The 19,698-nt window shown below is 35.2% G+C and overlaps 1 protein-coding gene across 8 annotated transcripts in view; it reads left to right on the top strand.

Moving 5' to 3' along the window:
• The window catches only part of ATF7IP2 (activating transcription factor 7 interacting protein 2), a 57,908-nt gene that overhangs the window by 21,428 nt on the left and 16,782 nt on the right, over nucleotides 1-19,698 (top strand). For 7 of the 8 annotated variants that reach the window (XM_087449617.1, XM_087449619.1, XM_087449613.1 and 4 more), the window contains 3 exons: nucleotides 2,117-2,251; nucleotides 2,827-2,925; nucleotides 7,900-8,060. In XM_087449617.1, the coding sequence (XP_087305743.1) occupies nucleotides 2,117-2,251; nucleotides 2,827-2,925; nucleotides 7,900-8,060 (395 nt within the window). The remainder of the gene's footprint in view (nucleotides 1-2,116; nucleotides 2,252-2,826; nucleotides 2,926-7,899; nucleotides 8,061-19,698) is intronic. The other variant, XM_087449620.1, reaches the window with a different exon arrangement.

Genomic DNA, 19,698 nt, shown 5'->3' on the forward strand with positions numbered 1-19,698 from the left:
CTCTAACCAAGAGGAATCACCCATTGGTGGGCGTTTAATCCAAAATAATCAAGCTTTAAGAGTCTGCCTCTATCTGAATCACCAGGAGTACTTGTTTAAATTATGGTTTCTTGAACTCACTAATAGTTGATGACTGTTGTTTTAGGCTAGTCTTTTCTCAAACTCACCTGATAAGACTCATTTGTGGTGCTTGTTAATTATACAACTTTCCAGGAAATTCTGTTTTGTGAATCCATGGTAGGGCCTAGGAATTTGCGATTTTAACAAGTATCTCATGTGATTCTTCCTCACCAGGGAAGTTTGACAAACACTGTGTGGCCTTTGCTTGTTAGTAAAACAGTATTTCCATTTTCAAAACACTTAGATATCTTTCTCCAGGCTTCATCTGGCTATGAGCTTCGCATATTGACCCCAGCCAGTGAACTAGCAAACATGCAATAATCCTTAAAAACCGCACATGGGTGGCAGATAATGGCTGTCAGTAAAAACAGTATGTGTTTCTGAGCATATATTTACATAATCTATTTTGAGCACATATTAATTTAATTGAATATTTAAAAGTTGTGAAAGTAAAAATGACAGTCATGTTTAATGTTGAGAAACCACTGAAGAAATGTTAGTTAAGCATTACAGAAGAAATGAGGTAGATGGTAATGCTGCAGAGCAAGAACAATTGGAAATGAGAAGGAAAAACCTTGGGAATGATCAGATAAAATTACTGAATATGGCTAATCATCCAGATGATATTAGTATAAAAGAGTTTAACATAGAAACTATGTGTTCCAATTTTGAGCACCAAGAAGCGAGATATTAGAGGAAAGATATAAATATCACTAATAAATACTTTAAATGTATCATGAAAGGTTTCGTTATTAAGAGAGACCACCTACTCTGTTACACAAGTTGCTTACAGGAGGATACACATTGAGTAGAAAACTGGAGGATGTTTCTGAATGTATGGCTCAGCAGAGCTCTTCATATTAGTGGGCACTGAGATTCATTATGCTCTCTGCAAATAGGCCAGTCTATTTTCAAAAAAACAGCAGATAATGAAATGCATTAATGTTTTATGTGATAGCTACTACAGTCTGTTAGAATAGCATGCATTAAGCCAGGTAGCCATTAGTCGCTACATAATTGTCCTTTGCTTCTTTCAATTTTAACAATATGAAAGTCACCCCCTAAAAAAACTATGCAAGTAAAGGAGATTATCTTGCATATTTATTTCCGTCATATCAATTCAGTGTTTTCCATTTTGTGGAGCTCTTTCACATGTTATCTTTTTATGTTCTTTTTTGTGTGTGTGTGAGGAAGATCAGCCCTGAGCTAACATCCATGCCAATCCTCCTCTTTTTGCTGAGGAAGACTGACCCTGAGCTAACATCCATGCCGATCTTCCTCCACTTTATGTGGGACGCCACCACAGCATGGCCTGACAGGCGGTGTGTCGGTGTGCGCCCAGGATCTGAACCCGGGCCTCCAGCAGCAGAGCGCGCTCACTTAACCGCTACACCACAGGGCCAGCCCCATCTTTTTATGTTCTTATAAAAATCCTATGAGCATCAGTTTTCAACATTGTATCACCCATTTGTGGACAAGGGAAATGAAGCTCAGAGATGTGACTTCCCAAAGGTCATACAGCTTGTTATTGACCAAGTCAGGGCTCAAACTTGCATAATTTGTTCCATATCTACTACAGACTAACCATTTTCATTGAGCTCTGGTTTTCAGATAAGCAGAGTTCCTTTTTATGGAATACTAGGTTTCAGTTATGGTCATTGAAAAATATAAATGGGATATAGGCTTTTATTGTTCTTTTATATATATGTCTTATGGAATTCAGTTGAAACTATAGGAAACTAAAATTAGCACTAGGAGAATAAATTTAATTTCTAAGATTTGTATAATTAAATATTAGGTGTGTTCTGCTGAATTTAATATTCAACTTTTATAAAACTTACCGGTACAGTAATATAAACATAGACATATAAGTAAAGTATATTTTATTAGTTACAATAAACCCAGAAAAGAGCAAAGCTATTTTTAAGAAGTAGAAAATAAAATTGCTTTTAAATTTGAAACGTGGGGTGTTTTGGTTTTTATTTTAAAATTCTAGGTCAAACATTTGATTCGACAGGAGATCTGTAGTATAAATTACAAACTATTTGATAACAAACTGAAAGAGTTGACTGAACGCATTGGGAAGACACAGTGCAGGAATAAACATGAAGCAATAGCTGATGAACTCTTCGTAAGTTTCTAATTTCATTTAATTTCATTTGAGTCCTCTTAAAAAGTAGAATTTGGTGATATTTTACATATTAGGAAAGGAAAACAAAGGCAGACCCAAATCTGATCCCTGTCCACAAGCCTGATATACTATATAATAGGTAATAAAATTCATTACATCTCAGCAATATTGGCCTTTGAGAAATACTTTTAGAAATATCAGCCATTCTGTGTCAATTGACAAACTTAGTACATAGGAAGTTTCTTTTAATTCAAAATATATTCTGTATTAGAGCTTGTACAACCTGTCTCAAGCTTTTTGGGGTTTTTTCTTTTCTAGGGTTACTTACTGGTTGGTGTTTCTACCAACAGTTTTATTGTGGACCAATTGAAAGTTTGATGTTGCTATTGTCCATTCTTGAATGTCATACTAGCATCAAATGTGATTTATATCTTTGGCTTATTTAAGAATTTCTTATTTATTTGGACGGATGCCTAAGTCTCACAAAACTACTTTGCGAATAGTTTTCCCTCCATCTCTATATGATATTTAGTACCCTGGTTTCGTATGTATTTGTTTTTCTCTTTTTCTTCTAGGCAAAAATAGCAAAACTTCAAAGACGTATTAAAAGAGTATTGTTATCTCAAAGGAATTGTTTGGAACCAAACGTGTTATCCAGTAATATAGCCTGTAAGGTTGGTATAAACACACAGGAGTTTTAATAACTTAGTTGACCCCCATTATAAGTAGTTAGATTGTAAGAAATGAATATATTTCCAAACTAAGACAGAAGGCTTAAAAGACAGTAAATTTATGTTTAGAATGTTCCTGTGACTGTGTCTCTGGAGAAGACACCCTTAGGTAGCCAAAAGTAAATGCCACTTGCATTTCTTTCATAAAGTAAGTATAGAGAGGTGACTTGTGATTACCTCCCCACCATTGTGTCATGATGAAAAGTTTCAAACATGCAGCAAAGTGGAAAGAATTTTACAGTGAACACTTGTATACTCAGCACCTAAATTCTGCCTTTACTATTGTAATATATTTATTTTTGTCATATATCTGTCAATCTACTTATCTCCTAAGCCATCTTTATATTTGATACATTCATAAGTACTAATATATTGTGTATCAAAATACACTTTGCAATGCACACTTCCAAAATATTTCAGCATGGGTATCATTAAGTATCTGTTTATATTTTTTATATAAAATTTAAGTATAATCTTCAGTATACGTTCACTGAATTTTTTTCTTGTAGTGTCTTTATTCACTTTGGTATCCTATTTATGCTAGCCTCAATAAATGAATTGGGAAGGATTCCCTCCCATTTTCTGAAAGTTTGTGTACAATTTTTATTACTTCCTTAAAAATTTGATAGAATCCACCTCTGAAAACTATCTGGGCAAGGAGCTTTCTTTGTAGGAAGACTTTTTCTTGAAAATTAAATTCTTTAATAGGTATAGGGCAATTAAGATTTTTCTATTTCATCTTGTATCAGTTTTGTAAGTTATCTTTGCAAGGAATTTGTTCATTTTATCTAAGTTGAATTTGTTGGCATAAAGTTATTGATAAAATTCCCTTGTCCTTTTAATATTTGTAGTTCTGTAGTGATATACTCTATTTCATTTCTGATACAGATTTCTGGTAATCTATGTTTTCTTTTTTTCTTGATCAGTCTTGCTAGGGTTTTTAAAATATTGTTAGTTTTGTATTACTTGTCTCTTTTATATTGATTTCTCTTTTTTATTATTTCCTTTCTTTTACTTACTTTGGATATAATTTGTTCTTTTTTTCCCAGCTTCTTAAGAGAAGGAGCATTAATTTTTAACCTTTTCTACTAGAAAACATTTAAAGCTATAAATTTCCTTCCAAGCACTGCTTTTTCTAAGCACCTTCTCTGTGCTTAGGTTATGCACTTCTTTTAAAGATTATTTTATAAAAATCTTTGATATATTGCATTTTTGTTTTCCATCAGTTCAAAATAATTTCTAATTTCCTTTGCAGTATTGTTATTTTGACCCATGGGTTATTTAGATGTGAGTGTTTAATTTCCAAGCATTTAGAACTTTTTAAGTATCTTATTTTTATTGATATTGAATTTAATTTTATTTTAGTCGGAGAACATACTGTGTAAAATTTCAATCTTGAGAGTTGTTGACACTTATTTTATACAAGCATATACAAGATATGCTTTTCCTTGGCAAAGATTCCATGTCCACTTGGAAAGAATGTTGGGTGTAATGTTCTGTAAATGTTACTTGTGCCAACATGATTGACAGTTGTAAATAATGACCTCCAAAAGATGTCTGTGACCTAATCCCCAGAACCTGTAAATATGTTACTTTACATGGTAAAAAGAAGCTTGTAGATGGGGAGATTATCCTGGTGGGCTCAATGTAATCACAAGGGTCCTTATAAAAAGGAGTCAAGAAGGTCAAAGGCAGAAGGAGAGGGGACAATGGAAGCAGAGGTTGGAATGATTGCAGTGAAGGTGGAGGAAGGGGCTATAAGCCAAGAAATGCTAGTAGCTTCTAGAAGCTGGAAAAAAAGGAACAAGATTCTCCCCTGAAGCCTCCAGAAGGGATGCAGCCCTGCCAACAACTTGATCTTGGCTTAGTGAAACTGATTTCAAACCCCTGGCATCCAGGACTGTGATAGAATAAATTTCTGTTGTTTTAAAGTACCCAGTTTGTGACAATTTGTAATAGCAGCCTTAGGAAACTAATACAGAATGTGGTACCAGGAAGTGTGAGGTGCTGCTGTAACAAATACCTAAAAAATGTGGAAGTGGATTTGGAATGGGGTAATGGGTAGAGGCTGGAAGAATATTGAGGAGCAAGATTTTTAAAAGCCTGGGTTGAGTGGAACAGACTTTTAGAAATATAGATGTTAAAGACTGCAAGTGAGGGCTCAGAAGGGAATGAGGAAAACCTTAGAGAAAACCTATATAGTCCAAGAGAATATCCAAATCTTCATAAACAGACCGTTGATAGAAATGTGGGCATTTAAAAGCACTGTTGGTGAGGACTCAAAAGGAAATGAGGAATATGTTAGTAGAAATTGGAGGAAAGGGCATTCTTGTTACCTAGTGGCAGGAAGCTTAGCTGAATTGTATCCTACAGTGATACAGAAAGCAGAACTTGTGATGACTGGGATTTTTATAGGCTGACGAGATTTTTGAACAAAGTGTTGAAGGTTTGGCTTGGTTTCTTGCTGTGAGAGGGAAGAGAGAAATTGAAGGAGGAACTGTTTAGCAAAAAGGAACCACGACTTGATTTGTGGAAATTCTGAACCTATCCAGATTGCAGATGATCTTAAAATTAGGAGGTTCGTTGTCAGAAAAGCATGCTCTGGAGAGAAAGCCAATGGTGTGTCTGGGCAACCTTTTACTTGTGCCTTGGAAGGGTCAAAAGATCACAGTATTCATTCACACAGAGGGCTCTTTGAAGAGATTCTGCAGTTGATACTTTTTCAGCAGGCAGTTACCCTGTTTAGATTTAGTGTGTAGGTCTTGGACTCCTTTTGCAAGCTGTAGTTCCAATGACAGTTTACTTTTCAAAGCCCTCGCAGTGTTGTTCTGGTTGGCTTCATTCTTCTGGCTTCGCTGGATCTCCTGTTCAGTCCCTGCAGGTGCTGCCTGGGCTCCCTAGTGATATGAGTGGGAAGTTCAGGAAATGTTGGCCTAGGGTTGCTGCCACTGCAGTGGATTGGGCCTGCCACTGCCCCAGGTGTGGAGCACAGACATTGCTGATTCTTCGGTCGTCCACACCCACTGCCATCCCAACTGTGGGATGGTAGCCCCACTGACACTGCACTGGATTTGGCCCACTGCTGTTCCAGGTGTGGAGTCCTGGGGTTTGGTTCCTGACGGGGCTGTGCTAACACTGCTGCTGCAGCCGGTTAGGAGCACTGCTGCCTCAGGTGTCAGGTGGGGACCCATCTGACACTTCTCCTGCGGGGAATCTGGCTGCTGATTCTGCAGATGTGGAGTGGGGAATTAGTCACACCTGCTCTAGGCTTAGGAAGAAAGATGGGTCCCTGGCCTTCCTGGTGCCGCGTGCAGGATATATGGATAATAAAAAAAATCTCAGGGAACTCACTGTGGTGTTGCTCCTTAATCTTGAGGTCCCCAGGTCTGCCCTCTTCTTTTCACCTTTCAGAGGCGTTTTATGATTATCTGTTGAATTATTTCCAGGATATTTTGTTGTGCTTACAAGGGAGAAGGGAAAAGTGAGTCTATGCCACCTTATCCTGGAACTGAAAGGACACCAAATATATTTTGCTATTGTTTTCCAATGTTGTTTAAACCTATTTCTACATATAAAATCTGTACCCTTAACATAATAACATTTCAGAATTCTGCCTTTGTGTACCTGCATTTTTGTTCATGCTATCTGTTGTAAGAGGTTCGATGGATTCGATCGGAGACGTAAAAGGAACTTTCCAACCCAAACGAATGGACTGTTTGCACACTTTATTATATAGGGAAGGGTAAAGGCGAAAGTTAACAAATAGATATGGAGAATACAGGAAATAACTATATACAAAGAAACATCAGACTGGGTACTTATAACATCCAAATAAGTCAAAAAAAAGAGGAAACAATATCAGATTGATCGAAAAAGAAAAACATCAGATCGGGTACTTACAACATCCATGCTCTTACACTGGGGAGAGTCCCTTTAACTGACACGGCTAGGTGGGAGTGCCGATGGAAAGAAGTCCTGGGCAAGGCGTCCCCCCCACAGGCAAGACTCTCACTAGGCCTCAGTTTCCAGCAGCTTATATAGTATGAGTGATCTCCAGAGTAAGCATTTGGTGTTTTCATGTACCAGTGATTATCAGTTGTGTACATGCATTGAGCTCCTTGGTTGTACATGCATTGAGCTCCTTGGTTATCATCCCAGCCTGGCACTGATGGCCAGTCCGTCCCAGGCTTGACGCCCAAAGAGTCTCGTAATCTTACAAATTGCAACTATCTCTGTGGGAGAAGGGCCAGTTCCCACCACACAGAAATCTGCTTTATATTTCTTTGTCTGCTGGTGGCTGTAGGTTCATGGACCAGCCAGACATGGCTGTACTCATGTCAAGACACTACCCATCAGAAAAGCCCATGGGTTAGGCAATCAGTTGATCCTTTTGTATTGATTAATATACACATGTATTTTCAATACTGCAAGTTCTCAACTGAAGCATGGACTAAATGTTTCAGCTCCAAGTTTTAAACAAAACTCATTAAGTGAAAGAGCAAGTTGGAAATTTGATTTATTTCTGGTCTTCACTCATCATTAGAAGTATAACAAAAGTAGGAAGTCTCCTCATTAAGGCCTGATGTTTAATAGTTCCTAAAACTTAGTCTAATAGAAATAGAATGTTGTGTAAGTACTTAGATATTTGTTTTTCCTTCCTTTCATCTAAGCTAAGAAGTTGATTTGTACTATCATTATTTTTATTTCTTTGAAGTATTTTTTTAATTCATTTTGGCAGAGTAACTACAATCATAGGCTTCAGCCATTGAAATACATACAATTTAATATATGTTTTGCCACATATATGCGAGAATATTTTGAGAACATTTTCAAGTGAAATTTTACCTATCAATTTTGTGTGGAAGAACACAATTGGTAACCCTCTCCTCAACTACTTTTTCCTCACCTAATTAACAGGTTGCAAATTCAGAGACCATGAATTTGGATAAGAATCCAGTGTCAGTTAATAGTCCAGATGAAAGAAAAACTTCAGTGAACTCTGAACCTTCTAATCCTTCAGAAAAAGCAAGTGAAAAGATTAATTTATCACGGGAACATGATGAGGCGGTTTCTGAAAGGTAGGCATTTCTATAAAAATGCATAAATTTATTTAACTGAATTTATGCTTGTAAACATATACCCTTTTCTCAATTAAGCATAAAATAGTTTAGGGTTGGGCTGGTGGTGTAGCGGTTAAGTTCACACATTGCACTTCGGCAGCCCGGGGTTTGCCAATTCGGATCCTGGGTGCAGACCTACGCACTGCTCATCAAGCCATGCTTAGGCGGTGTCCCACATAGAGCAACTAGAAGGATGTACAACTATGACATACAACTTTCTACTGGGGCTTTGGGGAGAAAAAAGGAAAAAAAAAAAGGAGGAAGATTGGCAACAGATGTTAGCTCAGGGCCAATCTTCCTCAAAACAAAAAAAATTAAAGCTTCACATTCATATGAACACTATTTATGTCTGTTATGAAGGAATGGGGTTGGTTCTCAAAGCTTTTATCATTGTTGTTTTAACAGTACTAAATAAAATTTTGAATTGGTTAGGTGATCAGGTTTTTCATTGTGATGCTTTCTGCCTTTGGTATGGTGACTGGAGTGATCAACTCCAGTCAAGCTGATCACTCCAGTAGTTTTCCAGCTCTACACATGGCAAAATCAAGGCCCTGTGAAACAGTGGTTTAAAAAATTACACAGAAGAGGAAGACTATGAAAGTAAGTAAGATTAGGAAGAAAGTGCCTTAAATTAGTTCCCTGCATGTTGCATGTAATATGATAACTTCAGATTAGAGTGAATAGGTTAACTTATTTGTCCCATTGAGGCACAAAGCAGCTGAGACACCTCATCTCCGATCTAGGCTAAAAGATTTGGGTCTGGTAGGGAAGAAGTAGTTTAGTTTAACAAAGAAACACGATTAGTGATTCCTGGCCTGGATTGATGTTCAAGGTGGAGGGGGACACTGAAATGAATTCTTTTCTCATCACTAGTGATTCTCAACAGTTTTGGAGCTTTATAATATTATTTATTTATTCTTAACATGCACTCCTTAAAATGTTGTCTAGTTCTACTTTTACATGTTAAATTATACCTGAGCTTTTAAAAAGAGGAAAATACACAACCAAAAATAAGTGAATTGAAGGATGGCCATTGTTTGAAGAACAACACTGTTGCCCCGAAATAACTTTGCATACTCAAGGATGCTATAAAACAAAGGAGAAACAATCACATCTACACCATTTACAGTAAATTCTTGGTATTTGGGAATTTACATGCAGTTTTGATTCTTCAGAAAAATTCCCTAATATTCCAGGATATTGAAGCCCACATTTTAGTTTTGAGCCAGGAAGCTGCTATGAAGAAGGCATTTATTTAGTTGGTGAAGGGCAAGAGTCAAATTTCACTGAGTCTTTGGTGTTAACACTTGTTCATGCGTGTTCTGAAATTCATAAAGTGACAAAAAAAAAATAAAATGCTGGTGATGGAAGTGAAAAAGTGAAGATACCATTAAAATAACATTTTATAGACTAATATGTCAAATTTGTCAGTGGCTTGTATCTATGATATGTACAATCCACCTTATGCTCTATAATGAAGGAAGAACCTGCAATTTATGAAACTGTTTCAAGCAGTACTCTCAGCCCATGGTAAGTGTGAGAATAGGTGTAAAAAATGTGTAATGTGACCCTGATGGGAGGGTTCAATGGTGAGTTTTATAAAACATTTAAGGATGAAACAACACCAATTTTAAAGAAATTCTTCCAAAGAATTAAAAAAGAGGGAATATTCTTTAGTCTTCATTTTATGAGAGTAAATGCTAAATCTAGTATAATTCTGATACTAAAATCAATTTAAAAATTTTACAGAAATGGAAAATTACAGTCCACTTTTACTCATGAAATAGATGCAGCTATCCTAAACAAGATGCTAGTAAACCAAGTTCAACAATCTATAATAGTTGAGTTTGTCCAAGGAATGCTGCAAGGTTGGTTCAATACTAATAAATCAATTAATGTAATTTTCCAGGAGAAGAATCATTATCAGCTCACAATAGATGTAGGATTTATAAAATATCTGTTTATAATTAAAAACAAATTTGTGGCAAACTTGGAATAGGAGGTAACTTCCTTAATTTGATAGAGTATCTACAGAAACCCTAAAACAAATTTGACAGTGAAATATTGGAAGTATTCCCTTTGAGATACAAAATAGAATGATACCTGCTGTCACCACTTTAACATTATACTGGATATGTTGGCTAATGCAAAAATTCAAGAAAATGAAAGAAAAGTAAAAATATAAAGGATCCAAAAAAAGGAACCATAAATAATATTACTGTTCTTGGATGCTTGGGGTGTATATGTAGGAAATCCAAAGGAACTTACAGATAAATTATTAGGATTAACAAGAGTTTAGCAAGATTGCCAGACTCAAATATATAAGAAATCAATTGTATTCCTATATGCCAGATATAAACAATTAGGAACTGAAAATTTTAAAAAGATATAATACCGTTGCAATAGCACCAAACATATCAAGTACCTAGGAATACAATTAACAAGACATGTAATAACTCTGAAGAAAATTATAAAACTTTGAAAAATATTAAAGAAGAATTCAATGGAGAAATATACTATGTTTATGGTTTAGACAATGCAGTATCATAAAATGTTTTCACTTGTATTCAGATTATATAGTACAATTTCAGTTTCCCAGTGTGTAATTTTATGGAACTTGACAAGCTGAAGTTAAATGCAATGAGTTAAGAGGCCAAGATATCCTTTAAGTAGAGAAACAAAATGGAAGAAATTTGTCATCAGATGTCAGGACGTTACAGCAGTAATTAGGATAATGTCATATTGGCAAGTGCTATACAAATAGAGCAGTGTAAGAGAGTCCAGAAACCTCTGCATATGTGTATATGTGATATGTGATGGAGATTGTATGGCAGATCATTTGGGAAATGATTGACTTTTAGTAAATGGTATTCTTAATTTGCTATTCATGTTGGGAGAAATATGAAAGAAATTGTATGCCTATGAAAGTCTATATATAAAAATCAATCTCATGTGGATTAAGGAACTAAGTATCTAAAGGAAAATTATCAAGCTTTTAGAAGGTAATATAGAATGTTTTCATGAACTTCGGATAAGGAAAGATTTCTTAAGACACAAATACCCTTGCCATAAAAGAAAAAATTGATCAATTGTACCACATTAAACTTAGAAACTTCTTTTCTTAAAAGGCACTATAAAGATAGTGAGAAGACAGGCCATCGAGTGGGAGAAGATACTCGCAGCATATATAACCTGTAGAGGACTAGTACCCAGAATATATATAAAAAGAACTTCAACAAATCAATGAGTAAAAGCCAGATAATATAAAAGAAAAATGGGCAAAAGACTTGTACTTCTGCTTCACAAAAGAGGAATTCCAAATGGCCAGTAAACATATGAAAAGGTGCTCATTCTCATTAGTAATCAGGGAAATGCAAATTAAAACCCCAATGAGATACCATTTCTTATCAGGTAAGGAAAAGTAAAACATTTTAAAATCTGACAATACCAGGTATTGGTGAGGTTTTGAAATAAAGAGAATTGGTTTTATTTAATATTTTGTTGTTGGGTGAGTAAATTGGTATAGTACTTCAGAAAAAATTTGGCATTATCTAGAAATATTGAAGATCTGAATATTCTTTGACCTAGCAGTCCCATCCCTTGATATATACCCTAGCTAGAGACATGTACACATGTGCAATAGGATATATGTATAGGAATGTTTATTACCAGCATTTTCCATGATAGCCAACAACTGGAAGGAAAAAAATGTCCATCTGCTGTTGAAAAGAAAAATAAATTGCAGTAAATCCATACAATGGAATTCTGTACATTAATGAAAATGAAGGAACTGCAGTCACAGGCAACAGTATGAGTTACTTCCACAAAAACATCATTGAAAAGCAGACACGAGCTGACCCAGTGGCATAGTGGTTGAGTTTGTGTGCTCTGCTTCAGTGGCCCAGGGTTCACAGGTTTGGATCCTGGGCGTGGACCTATGCACTGCTTATCAAGCCACACTGTGGCAGGCATCCCACATATAAAGTAGAGGAAGATGGGCATGGATGTTAGCCCAGGGCCAATCTTCCTCAGCAAAAAAAAAGAGGAAGATTGGCAACAGATGTTAGCTCAGGGCTAATCTTCCTCACCAAAAATAAAAAAAAAAAAGCAGACATAAGAGTATGATTCCATTCAAATGAAGATCAAAAATAGCCAGAAGAAAAAGTATATTATTTAGGAATTCAAAGCTAGATGGTAGATCTAAAGAGTATAACAAGGAAGTTAGTACCACAAATGTTATTTATGGAGGAGATTTATAATATAGTATAGAAGCATATGAGTTTCTGAAGTGCTGATAGTTTAAAATATGTTTACCTGATTGGTGGCTATGTGGTACTAGCTTTGTAATTATTTATTAAACTGAACATGTACTTTTAATTCAGTTTGAAAATTATCTATTAGAAAATTTAGGTTGTTTATGTTTAATGTAATCTTACTGATATATTTGGGTTCATAACTATAATCTTATTTCTTGTTTTCTATTTGTCCCATCTGTTTTTTTGGTCCTTTTTGCCTATCTATCTGTGTCTGTTCATCTGTCTCTTTATTTTAGCCTTCTTTTGGGTTAATCCTTTCTTTTCCATTCCCTATTACCTTGTTAATTATACATCTTTCATTGTTCCTTTATAAGTTATTCTAAAGATCATGATATGGATTCTTGACTCTAATATTAGAATCTAATATGAACTGCTACTTTTACCATTTTATAGGCAATGCCTGATGTTGGAACACTTTAACTCTATTTACTGCCCCCCCCATCTTTTGTGTTTTCATGCATTTTAATTTTATGTTATTTTAAATCTCACAAGGTAATATCACTATTTTGTACAGTCATTATTCATTTAGAGTTACCCACATGTTTAACCTTTCTTTTGCTCTTTATTTCTTCCTGTATTTTCATCTTTCCATCTGGGATAATTTTTCTTCTGCCTAGAGAACTCCATTTATTATTTCTCTTTTTACTTCTGCTCAGGATTAATTCTGTCAGTTTTCATTTGTCTGGAAATAATTTCATTTTGTCTTTATTTTTAAAGGATATTTTAAATGGGGATTGAATTGTAGGTGGGCAGTTCTTTTCTGTCAGCACTTTCAAGGTGTCATTACATTGTCTTCTGACTTCTATAACCTCTGTTGAAAAGTTAGACATCAGTCTTATTGTTGCTTCTTTGAAGAAAATGTCTGTATTTCTCTAGCTGCTTTTAAGATATCTACTTTGGTTTTCATCAGTATACTATATGATGCTAGTTTTTTGGGAGGAGGTTGTTTTTTTTTTTTAATTTTTCCTGATTGATGCTCTTAGTCTTTCTTGAATCTGTAATTTGATGTCTTTCCTTATGTTTGGAAAATTCTTGGCCATTATCTTTTCAGATATTGCTTCTATGCCATTCTGTCTGTTCTCCTCTTCTGGTATTTCAATTACATGCTTCTCTGTACACTCCATATTTTTTGTTCTCCTTGCTTCTGTCTGGATATTTTCTTCTAACATATTTTCCAGTATATTAATCCTCTCTTCAGCTGGATCCAAGTGGCTGTTAAACCCATATATTGAGTTCCTAATTTTAGTTTGTTTAATTTTCAGTTCTCCCCTTTCCATTGGATTCCTTTTTATAGATTCAAGTTCTCTTGTGAAATTCTTCATCTTGTCATCCATGTGTTGAACATTTTAATCACTGTTATTTTCTGATCCATTTCTTATGACTCTTATATCTGGGTTACTTTGAGCTCTGTTTCTATTTGCTATTTTTCATCCTTGTCCTGTTTCTTATTACACCGTTAATTTTTGTTTGAATCTTGGACGTTATGTATTGAAAATTGTAGAGGCTTTAGATGATGTTATCTTCCATCGAGTAGATTCACCCTATACTGTGTCAGGCAGCAGAGAGAGGGACACAGCCTCTGTTGATGGTTTTTAAATATGCCCACAAATTATTTGATACTCCCTTTAAAAGGCGGAGCTAATTCCTGTCTTGAGCTGTACTTAGTGACAGCAAATAAAATACGACAAAAGTGATAGTATATAACTAGATCATAAAGGACATCGCAGCTTTCTTGCTTTCTCTTGGGTTGCTTACTCTGGGGCAAATTAACTGCCATGATTACATGGCAACAAGCATGGGTAACTTGAGGATATCAAGAAACCTATGTAGAGTCCCACATAGTGAGGCACCCTGCCAACAGCCATGTGAGTAAGCAATTTTGGAAGTAGAACCTCCAGCCCTAGTCATGCCTTCAAATGACTACAGCCACTGCCAACATCCTGACTGAAACCTCATGAGAGATCCTGAGCTGAAACCCCCCAACTATACTGCTCCCAACTATTTTACCCACAGAAATTGTGACATAGTAAATGTTTATTTTTTTAAGCTATTATGTTTTAGGGTAAATTGTTAGCAATAGGTAAACAATACAACATTTCAATCCAATTGGGAATTGAACAGAACTGGGGCTGATTTGCAGTCTTTATAAGACTCAGTCTATTCAGATTTTCTCCCAGTCCTATGGTGTAGCCCTCCAAAGTTCCACTGGAAAGTCAGAGGTGTTTCCTATGGCTCCCCCTCTATTGCTGGTTTTGTATTCCAATTTTTGTCTCCCCAGTGCAGTCCACTGTGATTTCAGCCACTTTCTACTTGGCTTCTTAGTATTCCTGAGTGGCATAGTTGATAAAGGCCTTGAGAGGAACACCAATGGCAAGTGTCTAGCCCGCTTCTCTATATTTTCCTCATTTCTGGGATCTTAGTTCCTTAAGTCCTGGCTTCCACCACAGCTTTCTAATGTCTTCAAACACATATTTTTATTTTTTCTTTCTTAAAAAAAATTTTTTAATATACTTTCTCAAATTGTTCAAGTGCAGGGGGCTCCATCATAGTTATTTTACATAGCAATTTATGTACTTTTCTATACATAGAATTTATTAAAAATTTTTTTGAATATTAAGAAATAAAGGAACTTTTTAAGAAAGAAACATGTTGTTCCCCCTGTTATTGTAACTCTGGAGAAAGCCAGGAGGTTTTATAATTGTTTTTTCTGATATCCCAGTACTGAAGGTATTAGTGCCTCTACTTTGTTTGGATTTAGAAGTTTAAGCATTTTTCTTTTTAGAATGTGAAGAAAATGGGAAGGCAGTAACAGCTGAGCTGAAGAAGCTCGTAGAAGAGGTTTATGGACCAGAACACATATTTGATGAAGAAGGAACTTATTTAAACAGGAAGAAAATGCCTTTATGTGCAGTCATTTCCAAAGATGAAAAGTAAGCCTCAAGGTCTAAGGCAACCAAGAACAGACCGCTTCACTAGTGTTGATTGAACAAAACACTAATATTGTCTAAAAAATAAGTCTTGCATTGAATTTCACGTGAAGAAATGTTTAGAGAGATATAGAGGATAAAAAATAGTTACCAGCCACAGTATTTTAAGAAATTTTCTAGTGTTTTGCATGTGCCCCTTCCTACTCAGTCTTTATTAACATTCATTTAATTTTAATAATAAACTTATCCCTCTTTTAAAGATGAGGAAACTGAGAAAGAGTTTCTTGCCCCAAAACACTCAACTAGTAAATGGCAGAGCCAGGATTTAGACCCAGACAATTTGGTCTCCAGAACCCATGTTCTTAAATTACTATATTATAATATTACCTGGAGAATTTTAATTACTAATTTTAGACAAGAAATTCTTCTCCAAAGTAAACTGCAAGTAGAAAACATATGTTAAATGATCCAGATGACCATGAAAATTATCATTGTCCTCAGTTTTCCTCACAGATATGGTGCATTAAAAAAAGCCATCATTTGTAGGCAGTCAGTGGAACAGTTTCATGAAACTTACATATCATTAAATGTTCATGGAATTCCAATCTTTAGTTTGCAGATTTATAGATGAATTTCTCAGGATAAGCAATAAAAGCTTTACACACACACACACACACACAATTTTTAAAATGAAGTTAATTGACATATAATACCTACTGAAAACTGTACAAACAAGTGTATAGCTTGGTTAACTTTGACACAGTAAACACATTGTGTAAATATCACCGAGATCAAAAAACAAAGCCAACAGCATCCAGTCTGCCTCATACTTCACACTCAGTCACCAATCCCACCTCTACCACACTGACCTAAATAACCATCATCCTAACTTCTAACACCATAAGTTGTTTTTGTTTGCTTTTAACGTTTATATAAATGGAATCATACTCAATGAACTCTTTGGTGGCTTGCTTCTTTTGCCCACCATTATGTGTTGTGAGATTCAGCCATGCTGTTGCTTAGCAGCAATAATTTGTTCATTCTCATTGCTATATAATGTCCATCATATGAATATACCACAGTTTACCCATTCATAATTGTTGACGGGCATCTGGGTTGCTTGCAGATTGGGGAAATTATGAATAGTGCTGCTATGAACATTCCTTTACATGTCTTTTGGTGAATGTGCATATGTACATTTCTGTTGGACATTTGCATGGAAATGGAATTGGTAGGTCATAGGATATGTGTATTTTCAGGATTAATGGATACTACCAAACATTTTAACAAAGAAGTTGTACCACGTTACACTCCCACTGAAAGTACATGAGGTTTTTGTTATTGCCTATCCGTGGCAACACTTGGTATTATCTGCTTTTTTCATTTTAGCCATGCTGATATGGTTATAACATTATGTGTTGGTTTTAATTTGTATTTACTTTTAATAATGAAGTTAAGCACAATTGTATGTTTGTTGGCCACTTGGATATCTTCTTTTGTGAAGTTTCTCTAAGACTTTTGCATGTTTTCCTTTTCAGTTGCCTGTCTTTTCTCAAGTTTTTTGTCAGATATATTTATTATACATATCTTTTTCCACTTCAGGTCTTTCTGCTTCTGTAATAGTGTCTTTATATGAATTGACTCTTCTTAATTTCAGTGTAGTCTTTTTTCCATAGATTCTACTTTTCTGATGAATGTTCCATCTGGTTTTAACTATTTTCTCCATCTTTCCACAATATTCTTAAAACTATTAATTAGAGTTTTTTTTAATGCCCTTGTTTTATAACACCAGTATCTGGATCATCTAAGCTGTTTCTTTTGTTTTTCTGTCAGTTTCTGGTGTTTCTATCTGTTGGCATGCCTGATAATTTCTGAAAAATTGGTGAGGCTCTGAATGAGAACGTCTTCCTATAGACAAGGTTCATTCTCTCTTATGGCAGATAGAGTAGGTCCTGATCATCTGGTCTACTCAGGGAATGGTATAAATTGAGGCTTATTGCTATTTTAGTAAGGTTCCTTCTACCTCTAGTTCATCTGGCTCTTAAGATGTAGCCCTCCATGAATTCCAGCTAAAAGCTTGGAGTGTTTACCAGGGCCCCTCTACCATCTCAAATCTTAATCCTTACCTCCTCAGCCCAGTGAGATTGCCAGAAATTTCACTCTACTTTTTAAAGTGTTTCTGCTTAGTTTCTTAGACTCCTAAATAACAATATATTTGATATACTATAGCAGCAAATTAAAATATTAAAAACATTAGAAATATAGAAATATTCAATGAAGAATTTTGAGATTGATAAGAGATTTTGACTATAGTGTAATAAACATTTGAAGAATTGCTTGTGGTTTTCCTGTAGGTAAATGACAAAATATAGCTGTCAGTCTTTCATCCATATGATGACTATTACTAATAGAAAAAATATAGATAAAATAAACTTTTTGAGTTTTGTTAGAGGCCAAGAATGGACAGGAGAATAAAATATTCTTGATAAAATTTAGATCTGAACATTTGTTTTTCTTTATTGAACTTAGAAATATGGCTATTGTCAGAATCTCTTGTTGATAAATTTGATATGGGAAAAATATTGAATTAAATCTGTCTTTAAAAATGTACATTTAAAACAGTTGATTCACAAAATGAATATGAATGTGTAGAAAATGTCTCCTTCTGCCCTTGGAATATTAACTGCTACAGGAATTGTTCTTTTGCTGTAAACAACTAGAAAACCAGACTAAAAAAGAAAAAGAATTGTGGTCAGATGTTGTTCAACAGAGAGCACAAGACTATGATTTCTGGGAGAAGGGAAACAAATGCACCCTACCATTGTCCCAGCTTACAGCGTGGAGGCATTTCCCGGGTTGAAGAGCAGAGGCAGAAGGAGCCCAAAGAGCCTAGTGGTCTTGCTGCATTTAGACCAGATCAGAGATTGGGGATTCTGAGTTGGCTAGAATTTGTGAGGCAGGACAATGAAGAGAGGAAATTGTATAAAGATAGAGCTCCAAAGATCCACAAAAGAAACCCCTTGAATCATTGGCTGAATACAGATCTATACATGCAAAGGGTGAAACTACAAGAGGCTAGGGAAAGAACCATTGAAAAGAAGGCCAAACATTTCCTGGAGGTTGCACAGGGCTGGGAACATTTTGCTTTCTCACTGGCTATAATGAAGAGACTTATAATATTATATCATGGAACAACAAGTAGAGTCCTTAGGAGGGTATAGCTGTAGTGGGGCTAAATCAGTCCTAAAGACTGCAATGGACCTACCCCAAAAATCTAAAAAGAGTCAAAGGAATCAAACTAATCCTAAGTAATATAACTGCATGCCAGAACAAAGTCCAACACTCTTGGAAGGAATGAAACATCATCCATCATCCAACAGTGTAAATTTTGTAATGTCTGACATCTAATCAAAAATGACCAGGCATGTAAAGTAGCAAAAAATATCACTCATAACAAGGAAAAAATTGAAATGATAGAAAACAGAAATAATATCATTGATGGACTTAGCAGACAACAACATAAAATAACTATTATCAATATACTCTTAATGTCCAGGAATGTAGAAGAAAATGTAATCATCATGAGAGAAATGCAAGATGTAAAAAAAAGACCCAGATTGAACTTCTAGAGATGAAAAAGACAATAACTAAAGTGAAAACTACATTGGATAGGATTAACAACAGAATAGATAATTATTGATTTTTGTTTAAAAAAAAATCAGTGAATTAGCAATAAAATCTGTTCAAACAAAAGCATGGGGGGAAAAAGACTAATAAAAAAATGAATAGAGCATCAGAGACCTGTGACATAGTATCAAGCAGTCTAATATATATGTCATTGGGGTATCACTAGGTAGGGGAGAGGGGGCCAGAAAAATATAATGTCTAAAAATTTTTCCAAATTTGGTGAAAATCCTAAACCTGTAAGTGTAAAAAAAAAAAAAAAAAAAAGGTTAACAAACCTAAGCAGAAAAAGCATAAAGAAAACCATGTTATAATCAGATTGCTGAAAGTCAGTAGTGACAAGAAAATCTTAAAAGCAGCCAGGGAGGAAAGACACATTACATAGAAAGGAACAAAAAATAAGATCAGGAGACTTCTTGCTGTCAACTGTGCAAACTAGAGGACATCTCTAAAGCATTGAAATGGAGAAACATCTCTAAAACATTGAAAGAAAAACTGTCCATTCAAATTTCTACACTCAGTGAAAATATCTTTCAAACGTGTAGGGGAAAACAGACTTTCACACTAAAAGAAAAGTGAAAGAATACATCAGCAGCAGACCTGCACTATAAAAAATGTTAAAAGAAGTTCTTCAGGCAGAAGAAAAATAATACCAGATGGAAATTTGGA

This window comes from Ceratotherium simum, chromosome 26 (genome assembly GCF_057802395.1).
Source record: "Ceratotherium simum simum isolate JZ-2026a chromosome 26, ASM5780239v1, whole genome shotgun sequence".
Lineage (NCBI taxonomy): Eukaryota > Metazoa > Chordata > Mammalia > Perissodactyla > Rhinocerotidae > Ceratotherium > Ceratotherium simum.